At 38.0% G+C, this 23,480-nt stretch overlaps 1 protein-coding gene across 4 annotated transcripts in view; it reads right to left on the reverse strand.

Annotated features, from left to right (window-relative positions):
* The window catches only part of ATF1 (activating transcription factor 1), a 32,580-nt gene that overhangs the window by 4,766 nt on the left and 4,334 nt on the right, over positions 1-23,480 (reverse strand). The window contains exons 2-7 of one of the 4 annotated variants that reach the window (XM_050925371.1): positions 18,892-19,019; positions 16,197-16,322; positions 9,359-9,459; positions 5,115-5,245; positions 739-921; positions 476-635 (exon numbers count right to left, since the gene is read on the reverse strand). In XM_050925371.1, coding sequence (XP_050781328.1) covers positions 476-635; positions 739-921; positions 5,115-5,245; positions 9,359-9,459; positions 16,197-16,322; positions 18,892-19,002 — 812 coding nt within the window. In that variant the 5' untranslated portion in view covers positions 19,003-19,019. Of the gene's footprint in view, positions 1-475; positions 636-738; positions 922-5,114; positions 5,246-7,198; positions 7,392-9,358; positions 9,460-16,196; positions 16,323-18,891; positions 19,020-23,480 lie in introns of those variants that run through there. The other 3 variants (XM_050925370.1, XM_050925372.1, XM_050925373.1) reach the window with 3 other exon arrangements.

A 23,480-nucleotide genomic window follows, 5' to 3' on the forward strand; every position in this document is an offset into this window, starting at 1 on the left:
TTACACAAAATTAAGTGAAAAGTGAGGATGCTTCTAGTCTTTCATAGTATAGTAGTCTTAAATGTTACTCAGCTATAGCGGGTAAAAATAATTTTCAGACAGAATTGTGATTTTAAAGGTGACTGTATACCTTTAAAAAAAAAAACAGGAGTACTTGTGGCACTTTGGAGACTAACAAATGTATCTGAGCATAAACTTTCATGGGCTAAAACCCACTTCATCGGATGCATCCACTGCATGCATCCGATGAAGTGGGTTTTAGCCCACAAAAGCTTATGCTCAAATAAATTTGTTAGTCTCTAAGGTGCCACAAGTACTCCTGTTCTTTTTGCATATACAGACTGAGACAGCTGCTACTCTGAAACCTGTCTACCTTTACGTTTTGGATATCTGAAGTTCTATTTTAGCACGATGTTTAAGAATCTGATTGCAGCTATGAAGCTAGTTATATAGCAGTACATGGAAACTTACACACCTGTTCTTCATGAGCCTTATTTCTCGTTTCAACTGTGGATCATCTGTCTTGGTTGTCTGAGACGTAAGGGTGACAGGAGAGGTCATCACTACTGTCTGTGGGAGGGAAGTGGTTGTTGGTGTGGTACGGATCTGATATGTCTGCATATCTCCTGATGCAGCTGTTAAGACAGCAGAATAAGTTAAATTAAAAGGAAAAAATCTTAGAAAGCTACACTTTTATGGGAGACAGTATTCCTAAATGTTTTTGTAATGCATACTCACTCTGCACTACGACCTGGTTGCTGGGCACAAGTATCTGCTGACCATCAGATGTTTGCGCATATTGCAGTATTGTTGTCCCAGGCTGAGTGCCACCAGCATTTGTCATTGTTAATGTCTGCAGACCCTGCACACCATCTGTACCTGAACTGGCCAGCTGCAGTGCTCCGTTTGGGGCAATAGTAACTTCAGTGAAAGAGAGAGAAAAATATGGTAGATACAGAAAAAATGTTTTCCTTCTGTGTACTAAGTACATTCTCTTCCTATCTGAAGCTGGTACTTTAAAAATTAGCCCTACAATTTTGTTCCATCTTTAAAGACTGATTTGACAGTCAAAGGGCAGTCAGAAACACTGTTGGGTTAAAACCATATATTTACAACAAAATGTCCTTACACATGATACTAACATCCAGTAGGCTATTAAGCTGAATAAATTTAAACAACCTAATTTATTTTCCAGAATTCACACAGTTTGTTTACTGTTTTGTATTTCACATAGCTGAAGATTGGAGAGAGACTCATCAGCTTCTGGTCACTTTCAGGCTCATACAAAAATACAAAGCTGCAGTGTTTGAGTTGCAAACACAAAGGGAATACTTAATGTTTAAAAAATTGCTTTACACTTCCTTCCCCATAACGCCATAGAAATGTCTACTAGCCTCAGGTTTTATAATACCTCGCTTATGCTCATTTTAAATTTTGGACCAAATTTGACACTTTTGGTTTCACTGCAATATAGAACATATAGACCAGGGGTTGACAACCTGCGGCACGCGAGCTGATTTTCAGTGGCACTCACACTGCCCAGGTCCTGGCCACCAGTCCGGGGGGCTCTCCATTTTAATTTAATTTTAAATGAAGCTTCTTAAACATTTTAAAAACCTTATTTACTTTGCATACAACAATAGTTTAGTTCTATATTATAGACTTAGAGAAAGAGACCTTCTAAAAACGTTAAAATGTATTACTGGCATGTGAAACCTTAAATTAGAGTGAATACATGAAGACACGGCACACCACTCCTGAAAGGTTACCGACCCCAATATAGATTAAACTAGTCATGCCAGTTATAAGCTGCGCTGGCACTAAGGCTGAGATTTGCGTATATATTTATACATTTACACAGACTTGGCTTGCACCCATGAAAAATTCACTATGTGGTAGAAATAGTGCTCCCTTCACTCCTCCCCACCCTCTGCTACTGCCCAAACAGCTCACTGTTGACTGACTAGATTGTGACACCGTCAAGTGGTGAGACTGTGACATCAGTGGCGAGTGACACAGCAGTTAGGGGAGAGGTTGGTGGTAGAAGCAACATATTTTGTAACTATTGTATGTGGACATTTTTGTAATCAAAAATAAATGCAGAAAATTTCCATATTTGCCTGTATTTTCATTTAGCCCCTAAAAAAACCACAGGGGCCTGATTAAAAACAAAAAAACATCAACCAGCAACTCCTGTTATTCTTAATACTAGGAGAAAGTGTCTTTTTCTTAATGGGAGCTGCTGGGTGCTGCTCACATTTGAAAATCAGGCCACTTTATTTAAATGTTTACATGGGAGCTGAACTCTTCTGCACTTTTGGAAATCTCGCATACAAGCTTTTACAGTTTCTCTCTGCTTCTCCTATTTTTAACACTGATATCAAAACAAAGTGAAAAATTAAATCCCCATGTAGTTTACTAGCTCACCCAAATTGTTTACGTTCTAAACTACTTGAGATTTTCCAACAGATATTTTCCAAGAATTAAGTGTATTAATTTTCTCCAGGATAAACAAGTTTATAATTCTACAATGTCATTTAAGGAGAAATTCAAACTTTATTTGATTAAAGAAATTATCTAAGACTATAAAGAAATGTCTTTATTTATCATTTATAGGACATTTTATTCATTTAATGGATAAGCTGCCCCTAAACTACTGTAACCTTGGAGCAAAATATATTTTTAAAGCGAAGCATGTACTTTGAAAATGAACTGAAGATCCAAAATAGCCATGCCAGTCATAGGGCTTGTCTACATCACAAAGTTGCAGCGCTGGTGAGGGGGTTACAGCGCTGCAACTTAGGAGGTGTACACATCTGCAGGGCATCACCAGCGCTGCAACTCCCTGTTTGCAGCGCTGGCCGTACTCCCGTTTTGTCTCGGGTGTAGAGGATCCAGCGCTGGTGATCCAGCGCTGGTAATCAAGTGTAGACACTTACCAGCGCTTTTCTTGACCTCCGTGGAATAAGCAGGTATCCCAGCATACCTGAGGAAGCCTCTCTGGTAATCAAGCAGGTCTCCTTCACCGGTTTGCTCTCGCGTTCCCCGAACCCCCGAGCAAGCAGGTCTCCTTCCCTGCGGTTTGCAGGGGGGTTCGGGGAACGCGAGAGCAAACCGCGGGGAAGCAGGTCTCCTTCCCCGGTTTGCTCTCGCGTTCCCCGAACCCCCGTGCAAGCAGGTCTCCTTCCCCGGTTTGCTCTCGCGTTCCCCGAACCCCCGTGCAAGCAGGTCTCCTTCCCTGCGGTTTGCTCTCGCGTTCGCCGAACCCCCCTTGAAGCCGCCAAACAGCGCTGCAGTGTGGCCACATCTAACACCACTTGCAGCGCTGGTTGCCGTAAGTGTGGCCACTCTGCAGCGCTGGCCCTATACAGCTGTACTAATACAGCTGTAACAACCAGCGCTGCAAAATTGTAGATGTAGACATACCCATAGACTGCACTGGCATTACTGCACGCTATATATATATATATATATATATTTTAAAAAGGAAATAAATTTATGTTTTGGATTTTTTTTAACTACAGAATTTTAGTTCATTTTTAAGTTGCAGAAGTTTTGAATCAGACTCAATTTAAAATAGCTTGCTTACTTTTAGTAATCCTGGATTTAGTTGGTAAGTAAATATGTTCAAAAGTTTGGAGTAATGTGACAGATCATTTGGTCTCTGGCAACAGTTTACACTTCATACAAAGTAGGTGCCCGGACATGGGGAATTGTTACGTTAAAAGGACAATCAACAAAAGAATACAGACACATTCTAATATCGTTAGCAGGGAGTAGCTGCCATGCAAAGCACGTTCAATCATTTTGACTTGTTAGGCTGGCTAAAGGGCAGACAAGATAAACATGACCTTTGAAATGTTAGATTTAGAGCAAGGAAGCTGGAGGATCCTTCCAGAACTAGAAGGGGGAATGACAGCAGGAACAGAGGACAGCAATCATTGTATGGAGAACTAATTTATTTCCCTGAGCTGATCAAATAATACTTTGTTGAAATGCTGATGTGACTTCCCACCCTGATACTATAATCTCTCACATTTGAGATTAAAGTCATCACAGGGTAAAAATGACCAAGGCCTTTCAAGAAGGGGAGATTCTGGGACACAGAGAGGGAAGAGTGTGTCCCCGGATGCAATCTGACCAAGAAGGTCAGTGACGAAGAATGTCTTTCTAGAAATAGGAGGTATTTTCTGTTACTACGGCTAATAGCTAAAGTTAAGTGAGACTAGCTAATCTTTTGCAGTTTCACGACAGCCATGTTATGTATATTGTTTCTTTGTTTAATTATTATTTTCTTTTGCTATTCTTAATCTTGTTTTAATTAGATCAGTTGTAGTCTTGGACTGTTGTTTTGGGGAATTTCATGCATATCATAGTAGAGAGAATACCTTCAAGAAGAAGGAAGGGGTGTCTGGAGCAGCAACCCACTTTGACTTCTCAGTCAGAAGAGCACAGACTAAAGGAGCCCTTTCCAATAAGGTGTGTCATTTGCAAGGATAAGGGCGTAAGGAAAACACCAAAGCACCATGGGGGAGAACCAAGTTGAAAGGGATGCAAGTTCCAGATTTTATAGGAAAAGCACTACAGCAAACAATTAATCATGACAATTACTAAAAAAGTGTAATAAGTTATATTAGAAAGGAAAAAATTAATTGACGAGGAAAGTTGGTCTTGTGATTAAGGCACTTAACTGAGAGTCAAGAAATCTGGGTGAAATTCCTGGCTCTTTCATCAGCTTCCTATGTGAGTAGGGCAAGTCACTTCAGCTCTCTCTGCCTCACTTCTCCATCCGTAAAATAGGGATAATAATGCTACCTTACTCCCACTTTTTGATTCTACTTACATAGTATGCTCTTTGGGTCAAGGATGGTCAGTCTCTTACTATGTGGATGTACAACATCTAGCACAATGGAGCCTTGCTCTCACCATGGGCATCTAGCCACTACTTTAATTCCAATAAATAATGATAACGGCAATAGCTATCATTTGCATCGCCAATCCATCCACAAGCTCATCTTAGTGTCAAATATATGAGATACAATATAAACTTTCCCCCCATATAGTTTTGTGTAACAGAAGTATGTCTAGTTGGGTGTATATTTAATATAACATACTGTACTGTCCAGTGCTGGTCTGGTAGATAGGTGTGGGAACAGACATAGAGGTGACAGTAGAGACACCAGGACTTTCATCATCTCCTTTTCTATCTCGTGCGTCTTCGGACGAAAGATCTTTCAAGATTTTTCTATGGAAAAATTTTTTCTTCATTAGCACTTGTGAAAGCAAAAGATGGCAAACTGGTTGGCAATTACTCCTCTGAGTACAAATTTTAACAATGTTGCAGGCCAGTTTTGCTGGCAAACATTTCTCCACCGGTGACAATTTTTAAATTAATCAAACTACAAACGTAACAGAGATAGAGCACCTAAAACCAACATAGTTATAGAAACCTGGTGCTAATATACATAGCTGATAATCTTTAATAGCATTACACACATTGTTACATACAAAAGACAAATCCTAGCTTGTGGTTGGCTGAAAAAAAATCATGTGACAAGTCAGTAAATTTGTATTGTTACCGCCTCAGAGGTAATTTGCTTATATATTTACATAACATGACCTCCTCAGAGGTAAACAATACTGAAGTCTGGAGCAATGTTAACCAATTGGACTGCATATGCAAATAGAGGTCACATTAGATTCCATTTATAATATCTTATAAAGGATTAATAAATTAAGATTTTTTAATGGCTAATCAATTGTTATAGATTGCTATAGAGTCTGACAGATCAACAGGTTGCTTATAACGATCTAGAACACACAACACTCATATCTGTAACAAGCTTATAATATCTACTAATCATTTATTAGCCCTTTATAAATGGAATCTTTATATTAAGTGTGACCCAAATATGTACATCTTTACTGGCTGCAGCTGTGTTCAGGCAAAACTACTATTGTTTACCCTGGAAGAGCCAATCAGAAAGCATGTACCCATCTCTGCTTCCCGACTGAATCATCAAACATGAATAGCTACTTTTCTGCTTGTCTAACTTTTTAAAAAAAATCATGCCCTTAACTAAGAGATTTCTAGGCATTTTGGTGACTATATTTAACCAAACACATATTGACTTAATATTTAAATGAATATCAAAATTTGTTGTGTTTCAGGGTAATTATTGGCTTCGCTTCAGACAATATCATTCTGGGATCAAGAAATCCTGATGCTTACTTTAAGAGAAGCCAATATCTACTAAACGTATGTTCACAATAATTCTTAGCAGATATACTCAACAAAATATAAAATATATTATCAATAGTACTGTCATGCTTTTGTAATAAAGACTGTAAATAAGCAGGCAAAGTTTGAAATAAAAATTGCATATAGGAATTCTTATCTCCAAACTTCAAGTAATCGTATTTCTGTAGTCAAGAGTTTCTTATTTCTTGTTCCTCATTCAAAAATCTGAACCCTTTACTTACAGTCAAAGAGTAATTCAGTATTAAACCACTTGTATATGCAAGTGCAATGTAAGATTTTCAATCGTCTTCTGAAAACCTTAAATATTTTAGAAATAAGCCCTCTGTAGTGACAATTTTCATAACTTACAATACATTGTAATAACCTGTAGTAAAACATTGTGCTGGAAACCCATACACAGATGTTTTAAAGGAGTTCAAGCAAATTTTTTCTTTCCAATCAGCCTTGACAAAACAAAACGCACTTGTGCATATGTCAGCTTTTCTGTATTGTTTCTAGCAGTACAGCCGCATCACTTCAGTAATGGGTGCATCAGAGTTTCTACCATAAATATTTTCCAGGGGTTTATAACTTGCCTGTTAGTGTTCTCCCTAGTTTAAAATCTGATGCTCTGATTCACACAATAACTGGGGATTTATGTCTGTCTCTCTAACTCTAATCAAAATCAATTTGTCAATTTTTGTTGTTAGAATAAAGTGGAAACAAGTGGGATGCTTTAGGAATTGTTTTTTAATTCATTAGTTAAGTTTTTTTGCTCTGTGATACAAAATAATACGTTTCACTTATATAGTGCATTTCATCCAAGGATCTCAAAACTCTTTAATAAAAATACTTAACTCTTGTACAGCCTAGTGCACTACATAGCTCACAATACCCTACGAGAATAAAAGCTCCCCATTTAACAGAAGAAGAAATGGAGGCACAGAGAATTTATACATCTTGTCCAAGGTCACGTAACGAGTTAGCGGCCGTCCGACAGGAAAGCAGAATTCTTGACTTCCAATCCCATGCTCTCACTGCTATGTATCGCTTCCACCTAAATTATGTGCCCAACTAGTATTTTCCCATAAAGTGTTCTTTGAGTGAGAATTGTTGAGCATTCTTTTTTCACTCTTTTTTGTGTGCGGAACTGAAAAAAAAATAGTTTAATGTAAACAGTTTATTTTGGTATTTAAATTAAGAGGAAAACAGAAGAGAGAATGGGGGTAAAAAAATAAAAATGAGAAGTACCGGTGGAGGTAGGAATAACTGCCACTCCTTGGGACTTTGGGGTAACTTCACAAGCTTTAATTTGTAATTTTTTCAGAATATCCAAGTAAAAACTATAGAAGTTTAAGATGCATTATGCTTTTATTTCTTGGTTTATCACTTTGAAAAGTACAGAACACTCCCATTTAGCCAGATGGCGTAGGGAACAACAGAACCTTGGAAATAACCAAGCATTCAGATAAAAGGAAGTGCTATTAACTAAAATAGGGCTACACTGTGGAACTGGATAACTAGATTTTTTGGATAACTGGAATTACACTGTATGTCATTTGAAAACATAACCGTGTTTTACTCAGTTCCTTTTTAATAAAATAGCAATAACTAGTATGGTTAAAGTGATAAAACAACTTTTCACTATACAATATCATCCTGGAGTCTGATCCTGCAGTCCTTATTTAAGCAAAGTTCCCCTTATAGTCAATGAGAACTTTGGTTGAACACTGGGTTAAAAAAATCAGGTCTTTAGCTGATTCCACACAACAGAATTAAACTCACTAAACATCTGTGCTTCAACAGCAAACACATAGATGTTTTATATGTATATATATAAAATCACTTTCTTACACCAGCTGTAAATTTAGCCCAGTCTGTTAGAAAGCATTGGTTTTGCTATCAGTTTTCAATTAATATTCTTCATTAAGGAAAAATAAAATCTAAGTATTTGCTTCAGTTTATTGTGTATCACCAAAAGCAGAAATAACTTTTGTATAAGCAGATACAATATATATTTTAGGGGAATAAAAAAATAATTCAGAAGGCTGATGAGATATAGGGAGATAACTGATGGAAGCTGTGATTTTTCTTAGTGTTTTTAAAAGCTTCGAATAAAAAATACAGTAAAAATGTTTGTAAGGCTGAGATACCCTGTACCCCATGTTCACCACTTTTATATGGTTCTGGTATATTTTGAACAAAGTATGCCTTGTGAGGTATCATTTGAAAACTCATAATTTGCTGATTATCATCATCCTGTTGAAATGTGTGTAACATCACTGCATGTACAATTTTGAGATTTTGCTAAATGATTTTAAAATATGTTGTCGTTCTAGGTAATACCCACAAACTAATTTATCCGAGACAAAGACACACTAGCATGGCAGCAACATGCTAATGAGACATTACCAGCTTAGTGGGCATCAACCAGCGGGGCAGAAGTTATAAACAAGACATTTACATTTCATCCCAGAGATGGTTTGAATCTCAGGGGACTGTTTGTCTACACCTCGACAAGGAGGTAATCCTCAAAGAGAGAAGGAGGGTATAAAAATAAGAGACAATGACTGCCACATCACCTCTCTCTTCATTTAGGTATTAGCTTACAGTTTTATCTTTTTATTTCTTTTATAACGAATTCTGGCTTTTATGACATCACTTGAAATCTCTTAACATGCATCTTTCTCTATTTAATAAACTTGTTTTATTGTTTTATCTAAACAAGTGTGTTTGGATTGAAGTGTTTGAGAATCTCTAGTTAGGATAACAAGGCTGGTGCATAATCATTACCCAGTGTTGGAATGACAGATGCACTATGAGTTTACACTGTCCAGAGTATACTGAGCAGTGTAAGACACACATTTCTGAGGAACAGGGCTGGGACTGGGGATATGCAGGTGTCTCCCTGTAAGTCATTTCTGAGTGGCTAGTTAACAGCACTCAGTACTGTGTAGCTGGGAACAAGTTACATGCAGGAGGCTGCGTGTGGGCAGAACCTGAAGTGGTTGTTCACCAGCAAAGCAGTGTAAGAGGCATCCCAGGTTAGAGAGTTAAGGGGGCACAGCTGTTTGGAAGTCCAGATTGTACCCTGGGGAATGTCACAAAGATACTCACCGGTAAGACGGTCGCCGTGCTAAGATACCTCGGGTCTTCTGTGAAGAACCTATGCTATCCGATGAATCCTGAGAATCCTCACTCTCTGACAAAGAAGATACCTAAAAAGCATATCCCATGTCACTGTGCAGTACACTACAAAAGTACCCAAGACAATTCACATTCCTCAATTTAAATTTATACAAGACGCAAGTGCATGGAGACTAAATACATGTAACTAATTATCAAAAAATTGCAAGAAACAGTATGTTCCAGATTTAGTGCTATCAAATATCTTTATTACAAGATGAGCAATTCTTAGAGACTGCCACAGTTAAGGAGCGCAAATTAGGAAGTTATTTAACAGAAGCCAGAATACAATTACTTTAAAAACTAAAGATGGACATGAACCAAACTCCTGGATCCGAACTCCCCTAAACTCTGGGATGTTCAAAATCAACACCTGAAATTTGTGGCCTGGTTCTGTGTCTACTGAAGACTGTGCAAGAGAAGGCAGAAAAAGAAAAATCAAGTAATTCTCTGGAGTCTCCATGATAGCAGGCATTTCTTTATTTATGGAAAAAGTTTTGTGAAGTCTACTGAACAGACATCAGAATAATCTATGAATAAACTCCTTTGCCATGATTTTTCCTGAGATATAATTTCACTGCTATAAGTCTCAAGAAAGTAACAATAAAATGTCAAATATGCATCTTTATATATTCTCTGTCTCTCTACATGCACGGAGCAAGTGAGCTGGGTGAACTAGACTATACAACAGCTCAAAGTGGCAAGCACATCACTGCAAGCCTTTTTAATGCTAAGCATTAATCTTTGATACCTGATTGGTTGCCTGCTTTATACATAAGTTGCAAAATAGATACAATATATTTAAAAAAAAGTTAAGGGAGGATAGGTCTGTCAATTACTATTAGCCAAGATGGTTAGGGATGCGATCCCATGGTAGGGTCAGCCTTAACCCTTTGACTGCCAGAAGCCAGGTGTGGAAGACAGGGATGGATCACTGCAAAACTGCCCTATTCTGTACTCTCCCTAAAGCTCTAATACTGGCTGCTGTCAGAGACAGGATACTGGGCTAGATGGACCATTGGCCTGATCCATATGGCTACCCTTATGTTTTTGTGTTCTTATGTAATCCTTACTCCAACATGAGAAAGCAAATGTTAACTCACCACTACAAAAAAGCAGCAAAGATACTACAAAAAAGTTTATAGTGATCGACACAAGGATGCACCTTTATTAGTTCCTTACATCCATATAGCCCAAGAAAAGGTTTATAACATTAAAATCTGAAAACCTTCAATTACTTCACACAAACTGTTCTATGCTGTAGAGCCAATCAACCCATGAAGCCACTAACAGCACTATCAACCACGGCAAAATGCTTAAGGTTTTCATCAAAATACCATAACCTTAGGTCTGACTCCTGGAACTCAAATTCAGAAGCAACATGAGGAGTGTCCCACTCATAGAACGGGGAAACTAGGGATATTACAAGAACTGTATTGGCAATCCTTGCTTGTATAGGCAACTAATGGCATAAGACCATAAGAACGGCCATATAGCATCAGACCAAAGATCCATCTAGCTGAGTATCCTGTCTTCCGACAGTGGTCAATGCCAAGTGCCCCAGAGGGAATGAACAGAACAGGTAATCATCAAGTGATCCATCCCCTGTTGCCCATTCCCAGCTTCTGACAACAGAGGCTAGGGACACCATCCCTGCCCCTCCTGACCAATAACCATTGATGGACCTATCCTCCATGAACTTATCTAGTTCATTTTTGAACCCTGTTACAGTCTTGGTCTTCACAACATTCTCTGGCAAGGAGTTCCACAGGTTGACTGTATGTTGTGTGAAAAAATATTTCCTTTTGTTTGTTTTCAATCTGCTGCTTATTGATTTCATTTGGTGACCTCTAATTCTTGTGCTATGAGGAGTAAATAACACTTCCTTATTTACTTTCTCCACATCAGTCATGATTTTGTAGACCTCTATCATATATCCCCCCTTAATCTTCTCTTTTCCAAGCTGAAAAGTCCCAGTCTTATTAACCTCTCCTCATGTGGCAGCCGTTCCATACCCATTATCATTTTTGTTGCCATTTTCTGAACCTTTTCCAATTCCAATATTTCTGTTTTGAGATGGGGTGATCAGATTTGCACGCAGTATTCAAGATGTGGACGTACCATGGATTTATACAGAGACAATATGATATTTTCTGTCTTATTATCTATCCCTTTCTTAATGATTCCCAACATTCTGTTTGCTTTTTTAACTGCCGCTGCACATTGAGTGGATGTTTTCAGAGAAGTATTCCAATGACTCCAGCGTCTCTTTCTTGAGTGGCAACAGCTAATTTAGACCCAATCATTTTATATGCATAGTTCAGATTATGTTTTCCAATGTGCATTACTTTGCATTTATCAACACTGAATTTCATCTGCCATTTTGTTGCCCAGTCACCCAGTTTTGTGAGATTCCTTTGTAGCTCTTCCCAGTCTGCTTGGGACTTACTTAACTATCTTGAGTAGTTTTTTATCATCTGGAAATTTTACCCCCTCACTGTTTACCCCTTTTTCCAGATCATTTATGAACATGTTGAATAGTTTCAGTACAGATCCCTGGGGGACACCATTATTTACCTCTCTCCATTTCGAAAACTGACCATTTATTCCTACCCTTTGTTTCCTATCTTTTAACCAGTTACCAATCCATGAGAGGATCTTCCCTCTTATCTCATGACAGCTTACTTTGCTTAAGCCTTTGGTGAGGGACTTTGTCAAAGGCTTACGGAAAATCTAAGTACACTACATCTACGGCAGTGGTCTCCAACCTTTTTTGTCTGGCGGGCACTAGACGACGAGCCACGGAGTACTGTGGTAGCGGACAAGAATCTGCTGAAATTCTGCCGACAAGCAGCAACGTCAATAGGCGTCACCACCGAAATGCCACCAAGAAGTAGCATCATCCAGAGGCATCACCACCGAAAATTGGCGGCAGCAAGGCCTCTGGATGATGCAGACTGTTGGCGGTATTTCGGCGGATGCTCGTCCGCCGGTCAGTATGCGGGCGCACTTAGATGCTCCGGCGGGCGCCACGGGCACTGTGTTGGGGACCCCTGATCTACAGGATCCCCCTTGTCCACATGCATGTTGACCTCCTCAAAGAATTCTAGTAGACTGATGAGGCATGATTTCCCTTTACAAAAACCATATTGACTTTTCCACAACAAATTATGTTCATCTATGTGTCTGTACAGAATTAGGAACTTCCTAATTACCTGGTACAGAATTAGGCTTACTGGCCTGTAATTGCCAGGATAGCTCCTGGAGCCTTTTTTAAAAAATGGCATAATATTAAGTATCCTCCAGTCAACCGGTACAGATGATGATTTAAGCATTAGGTTACATCCCACAGTTAGTAGTTCTGCAATTTCATATTTGAGTTCCTTCAGAACTCTTGGATGAATACTATCTGGTCCTGGTGACTTATTACTGTTTGGTTTTGTCAATTTGTTCCAAAACTACCTCTAATGATACCTCAATCTGGGACAGTTCCTCAGATTAGTCACCTAAAAAGAATGGCTCAGGTTTGGGAATCTCCCTCACATCCTCAGCCATGAAGACCGAAGCAAATTCATTTAGTTTTTCTGCAATGGCCTTAACATCCTTGAGTGCTCCTTATGCATCTTGATTGTCCGGTGGCCCCACTGATTGGTTAGCAGGCTTCCTGCTTCTGATGTACTTAAAAATTTTTTTGCTATTACTTTTAGAGTCTTTGGCTATCAGTTCTTCAAAAAAAATTTGGCCTTCCTAATTATATTTTTACACGTCACTTGCCAGACTTTATGCTCTTTTCTATTTTCCTCACTAGTATTTAACTTCCACTTTTTAAAGGATGCCTTCTTGCCTCTCACTGCTTCTTTTACTTTATTGTTTAGGCACAGTGGCACTTTTTTGGTTCTCTATGCTTATTTAAGTTGAGCCTCTATTATGGTGTCTTTAAAAAGTTTCCATGCAGCTTGCAGGGATTTCACTTTTGGTGCTGTACCTTTTAATTTCTGTTTAACTTCCTCATTTTTGTGTAGTCCCCCTTTCTGAAATTAAATGCTACCTTGTTGGGCTGCTGTGGTGTTTCCCCCGCCACACGGATGTTACATTTAATTATATTATGGTCACTATTGCCAATCCAGCTACATTCACCTCTTGGACCAGGTCCTGTGCTCCACTATGGACTAAATCAAGAATTGCCTCTCCTCTGGTGGGTTCCAGCAGGACTAGCTGCTCCAAGAAGCTGCCATTTAAGGGGTAAAGAAGCTTTACCTCTGCATCCCGTCCTGAGGTGACATGGACCCAGTCAACATGGGGATAGCTGAAATCCCTCATTATTATTGAGTTTTTCATTTTATAGCCTCTCTAATCTCCCACAGTCACTATCACCATCCTGGTCAGGTGGTCGGTAATATATGCCTACTGCTATATTATTATTATTAGAGCATGGAATTACTATCCATAGAGATTCTATGCTACAGGTTAGTTCATTTAAATTTTTACTTCGTTTGATCCTATGCTTTCTTTCACATTGGAGGAAGGCTATATGTTATTGCTAAGGCTGCGAGTCTGTGACGGAGGTCATGGATTCCATGAAGCCTGTGACTTCTGCAGTGGCTGGTGCTGGCTCAGGGGCTGCCCTCCCCTCCCACCCAGCACCAGCAGTAGTCCAGGGCCGTGCGCCACTGCCTAGCCCCTCCACCCCACGGGGGTCCCAGGACATGAGCCGCGGCCCGGCCACCACCTCCAACACAGGTGAGGTCCCAGGCCACATTCCCCAGCACCTGCAGTGCCCTTGGAATGCTCCCTTCAGAGCACCTGCGGCCCCCCGCTCAAGTTTTAGTCGTGGGTATTTTTAGTAAAAGTCATGGACAGGTCACACGCTGTGACTAAAACGTAGCCTTATTTATTGCTACCGAGCAGAGCATGAATATTACAATGCTGGCAAAAGCTAGTGAGTTTTAGGAATAGGAAACCAGAGGAAAAGGGTGTACCACCCTCACTTAAAGAAACATGGTTAAGGTGAGAATGGGAGAAGGAGCACCATTTAAGAAAAAGACGGGAGGAGGATTTCAAAAGAAACTTCAAATAATAAAAAATTTACTGTGTGGAGACTTGTATTTTGGTTGCTCAGAGTAGTGTATTTATAATTAGAGTCAACTGAAAACAATGAACACATTTTAAAGCAGCAGCAGCATAGAATCATAGATTATTAGGGTTGGAAGGGACCTCAAGAGATCATCTAGTCCAACCCCCTGCTCAAAGCAGAACCAATCCCCAAATCCCTAAATGGCCCCCTCAAGGATTGAACTCACAACCCTGGGTATCATGGAAGAAATATGCCAGAATATTTGTACAGACTACTCAAATGGATTTAACAGTTTTTATTTTATATGAGGTTTTTATCTGTAATTTTCTTTTTATTCCATTTGTAGCCTATTCCAGTTGCCAAGTGTCAATTTTTTCTCTGATGATCCCAATTAAACACAAGCAAACAAAGCTCCTTTATTTATACTTATCTCTGTACCAGCAAGATAAGGTCAGCAAGAATGTGTATAGCTCTGGGGAAAGTACTTTTTAGTTAGCTGTCACAGCAAAGAGGAGTTTGCTATCAACATTTAGAGAAAGTTGATCATGTTTCTTTTGTCTCCCGAATGCCATGAAGTTCACCAAAGTTCTTTATGAAGATAGCTACATTTTCCATTCCCCCACACCTACTGTTTGTTAAAAGCAGATGAGGAAATTGAAGCACAAAACAATGAACTGACTTGTTCAAAATCAGTGAGTGAGCAGCAGATCCAGATCTCATAGGGCAAGAATATGTCATATTCTGTACAGAAAAGAATATACTGTTGGCACTCAACAAATAAGAATCACCACTCACGTCTGTTGACTTGACCCACATTTTAACCCCTGGATTGTTTTGATTCACTCCTAATTTGGATATTCAAGTACATGGGATGATGAACGGTTAGCAGTGCTTTCCTTCAAATAAGATATTAACCAGAGGTTCTTTCTATCCATCTATAATGCAATTTAAAGATCTCATGGCAATTTATGAAGAGTCAGAAATAAACCTGGTAATCTGGCCAGTATTCCCCCAAATCTAGTCTGTGCCATACCTATTTATTGCCACTACACTATTTTTATTATTATTTAAAGAAGTTTGGGATACCTAAAATATGAGATTCCTATTTATTTTTATAAATATATAAAAAACATAGCTACATGTCACGATATATATTATGCTTGCTAGGAATACAACTATGTAACAATATAATTACATATACACTAACTGTCAAAACAACAAAAGCAACTAGTTCACACATTATTTTTGTAATCAATTAGGCTTTAAAAATTATAAGGAGCACATAAAAGTATCTGATAAGTCATATATTTTTGCAAAAATAAATAAATAAAAAGTAGCTTGTGGACAGAGATATTATATACATAAAGTTTCAGTGCCAATCAAATCTTTATATATAAATTATAAAGCCCTAAAATAGAGTTTTAAAATGCAACCTTAACTCTAAGGGCACCTCTGAGCAATATAAAACGTTAAACATCTAAACAGTGATTAAATAAAAATGACGTTCCTAAAAATAAAAATTTTTAGGGCTTGGATTTACAAATTGGCTTCCTAGATGTCCTTCCTACATTAGAAAAATTCACAGACACTTTACTAATGGTGCCAGTGAGGCTGCACTGTGGTAGGTTCAGATCAGTCAGATAAGACTTCACAAGTCATTTCACATATGTTAAAAAAACCCTACTACATAGTTACCTGCACTGTTTGCACCTGGGGTGAGTGGATTACAGAGGACTGAGCTGTTTGAATGACTCCCTGGACCTGTACTTGCTCTCCAGGAAGCTGTACAACTGTCAACGGAGTAGGACCTCTTAGAGACATCTAAAACAAATACAGAGTTTATTAATAAAACCAGATGTATGCTTTGTAGCATGTAGTTAGAAAATGCAGATAAGCCTATGACAATTAGTGGGGAATGGGCATTAAGAGAGGCTTGTTTTAAGTTGAGACATAAAATAGTCTTTAAAAATTAAATATGTTTTTCAGATACACTGCTGTATATGAAAGTCTAAACCAGTTATTGATTTGCCTTCGGTTAGAGAGAAAACCAAATGCTTTAGCAATACATGTGAAAAAAAAATTGTGGCTCCTGTAGTAAAGCAGACTTTTCCACAATAACACTGCGCTCTCCACTGAGAGTGATTTTTATATATATATATAGCTCTATAATATGTACATGGCACTTTACAGATAACGACAAAGCCTCCCTCTGGGAGAGCTTATTGTTTAAGCTTTAATTCCATCGTAATGGGTGTATTAAATTAGACAAACAGAAGACAGATTGTATAATATGATGGGCACCCTCAATTCCCACTTAAATCCACAGGTGTTGAAAAAAATCAGCACTTCACAAGAACAGACCTTAAATTAGATTAAATCAACAAGAGGGGTGGGACAAAAGCTGAGTGGAGGATCAGAACAAGAACAAGATAACGCAGAAGCATGGGTGACATAAGGTGTGCATTTTGAGGGTATTTTTCTTATAAATAGGGGAAGGCTATGGCTCAATGGGGGACCAGTTCAGGGAGGGATTCAACACATAGTGGGCCAGTTAGACAGGCACCTCGGGGTGAGCAAAAAGAAATAACAGCAGAGGAGCCAAATTTTACAGGGCCTGGAAGGCAAGGAGGAGATAGAATTCAATGCAGAAGGCAAAAGAGAGCAGGATCTGCTCAGGCAAAGTAGATTAGTTTTGCAGCTGAATTATGGTCTGGAGACAAGTGAGAAGTCAGAGAAAAGAGTGTTGCTATATCAAGATGCAAGACTAACAAGGCCTGGACTAAGATTTTACTGATGAGCATGAAGAAATTAGAGAGTAGTGGAAAATCTGGCTGGATTAAGTAATGTCAGCAACATGGAGGGGAGAAAGAAAGAGAGGACTTGAAAATTACACCAACAATATATACATATGGGACAGCGAAGGTGGCAGAGAAGTTGATGAAACTGGCTGCCACTGACAATGGCTGTCTTACTCTGATAAATTCCAGGAAAACAAACACAGTACTGCTCAGTCTGCGGTCTGGTGAACTATACAGAACTCTTTAGCTAGAACTTAAAGATACCATGGAGGAGACAAACAAGTACTCATTCTTTGTGGCAATTTGATTGCATTATTTAGCATATATTTATAGAATAATGTTTCTGACCTTTGTCAATATAAGACTTAAGACATCTGGTCTTCAATATTTATTATTAAAATCTCAAGTATTGATATATCTTAAATCTAAGATGAATAAGCAATACCTAATTTCTATTAATGTGATCTCCTTATACAATAATTTTAACATTTTGATAAGTGTATATTCATGACTTTGAACTCAAATGAGCCTTTTGTACTTTTAATTTACTAAAGCTGTACAAATAAGTGCAAAGTTAAATCACCAGTTTCCTCCCCTGAATTCTGCACTACTTATCTTAATCTGGAATAGAAGATATTTGTTTTAGAAAAGATGAATTATTAAAACTTAGATACAAAAATATTCATAAAAGTGCGATAGCTAAGTTCTTACTGAATCAAAACTTACTTTGGTATCACAAATCAAACTGTGACTTTTTTGGCAACTCTATGCCAAATGAATACAAATATTTTGTAGAATCAGACTGTAATCAAACAACAGGATGTTTGTTCATGTTCACTATCAAGTTATTGCTTTAAGCAATTATGACTAAACTGTAGCTAAATTTCACATTAAAATCTGAACTCCCTACATGGGGCAAACTCTGGATCATCTAAAAAAGTACTATTTTGCAAAGCTCAGAAAAGGGACAGAAGGACAGTGAGAGCAGACATTCTCTAGGAAAACTCGTTTGGCAGATGCAACAGTCTTAAAGTGGCCGCATCTTGAATGATTCGCTTTTGAGCTCTGAAAATGCAGTTGCCTCAAATGTTCTTCATCAAAAACAAAGATAACAAATGTTTCTAAAGCATCAGTATGTTTTTTTTTCCAAATCAAGTGTTCTTTAGTAGAATTTACTAGAGCTCGTTCACAGAAAAATCTCCAACCTGTATGTTTTATTTTGTAAAATTAACTCATTTATTCAATTCCAAATGGCTTAAAAGAAAGTGTTTCAGAGATGCTGAGCACCGACGACTGCTGTCAAAGGGAGCTGCAAATGCTCAGCTACTCCCACTTGTCAGGCTGCGTGAATATTACAAAGGATCTAAAATGTAACAAGAATGATGGGTTAAATGTTCTGCACTGTGCTAGTATCAGATACGTTTAGATATTTTGAATCCAAGCCAAGATACTAATTTTGTTGGGTCCATTCAAAAACAAACTGTAAATTTCTCCCACGCTATTCCTGGTTTTTATTCTTCCTGAATGTTTTATAAAACTGTAGAATATAGTCTGAACACAAAAAATTCTCTTAACTAGTTAAAAAAGTTTACCTGTTGAGCAATGTGAGAGAGATGAGCGGCCTGCAGTGGTGTACCTTGTATGGACGTTGTTTGTGGTGGTGTCGCTGAACTGTTACTGGTACTCTTGTGCACTTCTTCCATAATCAACTACAAGAAAACTAGGGAGTTAATTCAATTAACAATACTTTTCAAAATTGTAGGCTGGGATTTTCAAAGGAAGTTAGGTGCCCAACTTCCATCAACTTTCAATGGGCTTGGGGTGCCTAACTTCTTTATGCCTATATGAAAATCCCAGATATAATTAATATTAGTACTTTGCACTTCTACACCACCTTTCATCAGAGGATAGCAAAAAGCACTCAAGCATTCTTTAAGTAAAAGATTCGCAATCCGCCTTTGACATAGTTAAGCGTTACTATCCCCCTTTTAGAAATGGGGGAACTGAAGTACAAACACATTAGCAATTTGCCCAAACCCACAGAGCGAATCAGTGGGAAAGCCAGGATGACCACCCGACAGTCCTATCCCTTAGTGCTGTGCTGGAGCCCACTAAATCCTCAACCATATGTTCTGAAAGGGGTTAGCTCTGTCAATTCTAGGAGTTCAACTATTTTCAGCACTGGTTCAGATGCACCCATTGTCAGTAAGAGTTAAATTTACCTATAAAATTTCTATGCTAAAGTTATCACCACTAAGCATGTGTATCAGTGTACTAAAAGAATAGTATGCTCTAATGTGTTTGCATCTCTAGTTTAGTAATTAATAGAGACCAGATTCTAAAAACTGTTTATCCAAGACACTAGCCAAAATTACAACAAAACATTTAAAATTAAACAAATTGAATTTAAAACCCAACTGTTCCCTAAGTGTAAACAGCATAGCTAGTATTTAGACATTAAACATAAGTAGGTCCAAGATTTCATAATTTTAAGACCCTATAAAATTAACCATACCCTTACATTATAAAGTCAAGGTAACTTCTCAGATTTTCACTTTTTACATTTAATTATCTGACATCATTTTAAGGTTAAAATCATAAAATCAGGAGATTTAGTGTAATGTAAAATGCAGACATTTAGGTTGAGGGGGTGGACTGGAATGAGACATTAAAAGATCTGTAAGTGCTAAATATTTTGTCACACAAGGTTTGAAACAGTTGCAAGGACAGTTGCTATGAGACTGGAAATTACATTTCTCTCTGTGGAAATGTGAGTCATTGATTTTTCCCTACTGACATCAACCACAGCTCTTGCAGCTTGACATATACTCATAGGGCAAGAAGTCAATTTACATGAAGACTCAGAGGCTAATCTTGCCATCCTTACTTATGTGAGGAGTCTCACTGAAGTCAAGAAGACTCCTCCTCAAGGAGGTTGCAAAATATGGTCCTGTAGTGAGAAAACTGGGAAGATTAATGATATAGTGAGATTGGAAGCTGTACCCCTCAAAATAAGTTATTCAGATTCTTTAAAATGTGTTGTAGTTTACCAGCAAAACAGAGGTTTCACTTTAGAATGATGGGACTGTGAGAGCTGTACATTGCTTCCAATATGTCCACTTTTTTTTTAACCCCCTCACCTAAACAGAATCACCCTACAGCACTAGCTAAGATTACCATAGTGTTGATGCTCCTACATAGTAGCTTTCCCTCCCCATAGCACCAGTAGCAGTGAGACTCAGACTAGGAGCCAGACTGACATGCTATTCAATTTCACACTACCCTGCTTTCAAAAAACAAACAAAAACAAAAACAGCTACTATGGAAGAGGAAAGGCAGGGTTTTAATCCCAGTGAATTTTCCTTCCTTGGCAGCTGTTGCTTTACAGTACATGAAAACTTAAAAGAAAGATTTAAAAAATGAGACAAAATTGGTAACGGAAGTAATTTAAATAGCAGTAAACTTACAACAGTAAAGAACAGTATTACTGAAAAATGTGGTATGCGGGTTTGTTTATCAGAGTCATACAATGCACACAAAAGAAAGCTGGTGAAAATCAACTACATTTTTACAAAGGAAACATGTATATTTTGTATTTTTGCCAATTAAGATATCACAAATATCACTGGTGAACAGGACACCGTCAAACTTAAATTTAGTCAAATGCAAAAAAATAAAAGAAAAGGAGTTTCTGATCAGACACCAGTCTGCAAGTCCTCCACAGTTCCTGTAGTTTTCAACCAATGTTCTTATTTTTAAAAATGTTTTTCTCTCCTGTTGCTGCATGAAAGAGTCACATTAAGACCAGGAGAAACTGACTGTAATTAAATAATTAAATTGATTAAACAGAAAGTTACTCTCAAAAAAGCAAAGTAAATAAAGAGATGTGAAGCACTTACGTCATCCAATTAATAAGTAAGGAAGTACATGCTATCCAGTATTGCACAATTAAGTGTGCAAGAAATTTTACATGCTTCTGTTTTTCAGAAGTAACCTACTTTGCTGGAAAAGTATGTATTGTCTATGGGAGGCATGCTAACGTTTTATACATAGTGATTTCTATCTATTCAGCTTTCAGGAAGACACTATCAGAGGTGACAAAAAGTTCAAGTTAATCTCTGATGACACAACTTCTCAACCAAAGAGAGATCAATGTACTGAATACGGAAAATTTGTAAGTACTTCAGTTTTTAACAGCACTGCACTGACTGCTTGCAACAACAAAACATATGTTTACTTGAAGCCAAAGTACATACTTTTGCGATGAAGAAAGTTTTTTTATGGCACAGGGAGAGCTGAAAATAGGCAGTTCAGAATTGCTGCAGAGTTCTCATTAGCCAGAGGACGTGGGTCTCCCAATACTTCAAATTTATTTATCATTTCTATAGCACTGTAGGCGGGAATGGTGTTTTACAGAAAAATTAAAAACCACACGTACCAGCCTAAAGGACCTTTACAGTCTAAATGTAAGGACTCAGCATTCTAAGCACTGTGCTGAATATATCTGCTTTGAAAGGCCAGTCTTTTAAACTGATTTCTAACAGTTTGACAATCTTCACATAGGCCAGTCATATCACTAAAAAAAACTATTCTGCTCTCAAACACTATTTCACTTTCAGCATAGATGGTGCTTTACAGCTGACTGTAGGCAGGTTTAATTTATAACCCTGAACCTGAGGATCACTAACAATCATTCCACTGAACTAACCAGATTCCTCAGTTTGAATTACCATTCAGCAAAATCTGAAATTTCCTTGGAACTTTGACTTGTAGTAAGGAGACTAGCACACAAGTTAAAAAATAAACTAGAATATGGCCCTTACAGAAAAATGATTTCTAGTCTCAAATTTTAAAAAGGTAGCCTATTTATTGAATGTTAAAATACTAAGTTGTTGCACGTGTACAGTTAAGATACTGTGCATATATAGTAGCAATTTTCCTAATACGTTTATCTTGCTATTAATTCACAGACAACGTATAATTTCTGACAGAAACGTAGAAAAAATACATCCATGAAAAGATGTGTGTGTTAATTAGCTGTAATTAAACAGACGGATTCTACTGACATCAAATCATAAGTCAGAGGGACAGCAATTTAGCATGCACCAACTCAAGTTTTTTTGATCTGTTGTGAGTGTATCTCCAACACAAGAACCAACTTTTCTGCTGGGAGAAAAACTCTCAGAGCTCAATCCTGAAAGAAGAAAGTTAAGGTTGCTCAGCAGCTCTCTAGTGCTCAACACTCTTCTGAATACTCAGGTCCTTAACAGGCATAGTTAAAAGTCAGCCAAGAAATTAAACACTCAAAAAAACCTCTCCCAAACCTTGACAACTCCAGTAAACTATGCTATTACTCTGAAAACATTTTATTCTTCCTGAAAATAAAGTCCATAGGACCACTGGAGAAAATTAAAGCCTTTTTAAAATAAATATCTCATTATGCTAATATACCAATAGCGGGAAGCAAATTTTTCTTTAGAGACCTACTTGTTATTAATTCCCAGAAATCTATAACATGAAGTACGCTATTTACTGTTGTTAAGAAAGTGTTTAGCAAATCCCTCAACAAGAAAGAATAATGAGTCTAAGGCAGAGAAAGTGCTTTCCTACTTACAGTCTTTTTAACCTATCAATTACACAAAAGACATTAAAAGCAGCAAAGAATCCTGTGGCACCTTATAGACTAACAGACGTTTTGGAGCATGAGCTTTCGTGGGTGAATACCCACTTCCTCAGATGCATCTCCAAAACGTCTGTTAGTCTATAAGGTGCCACAGGATTCTTTGCTGCTTTTACAGATCCAGACTAACACGGCTACCCCTCTGATACTTGACAAAAGACATTGCTCAGGAAAAGAGATTAGTAGATTGTAACACAAGAAGGGACCTTTATGATCCTCATCTGACCTCCTGTATAACACTCGCCACATAATTTCACTGAGTGATCCTGGATTATAACTTCTACAACCTCCGAGACCATGGGCAAGCGGCAACAAACCTGACAAACCAAGAGCTGCGTCATCAGAGTCAATGTTCCAAAAAGTTTAATCTTTTTGGTAAGGTAATTGGGGAGTCAAGTTAGAAACATGGCATGAGAATGTTAATATATCTTTCAGTAATACCGATAAGTCCTTTGCACTGCACCTAGATGACAACTGAGGCAGATGACTAGATAGATTTCC

Source organism: Gopherus flavomarginatus, chromosome 16 (genome assembly GCF_025201925.1).
Source record: "Gopherus flavomarginatus isolate rGopFla2 chromosome 16, rGopFla2.mat.asm, whole genome shotgun sequence".
In the NCBI taxonomy this organism is placed as follows: Eukaryota; Metazoa; Chordata; order Testudines; family Testudinidae; genus Gopherus; species Gopherus flavomarginatus.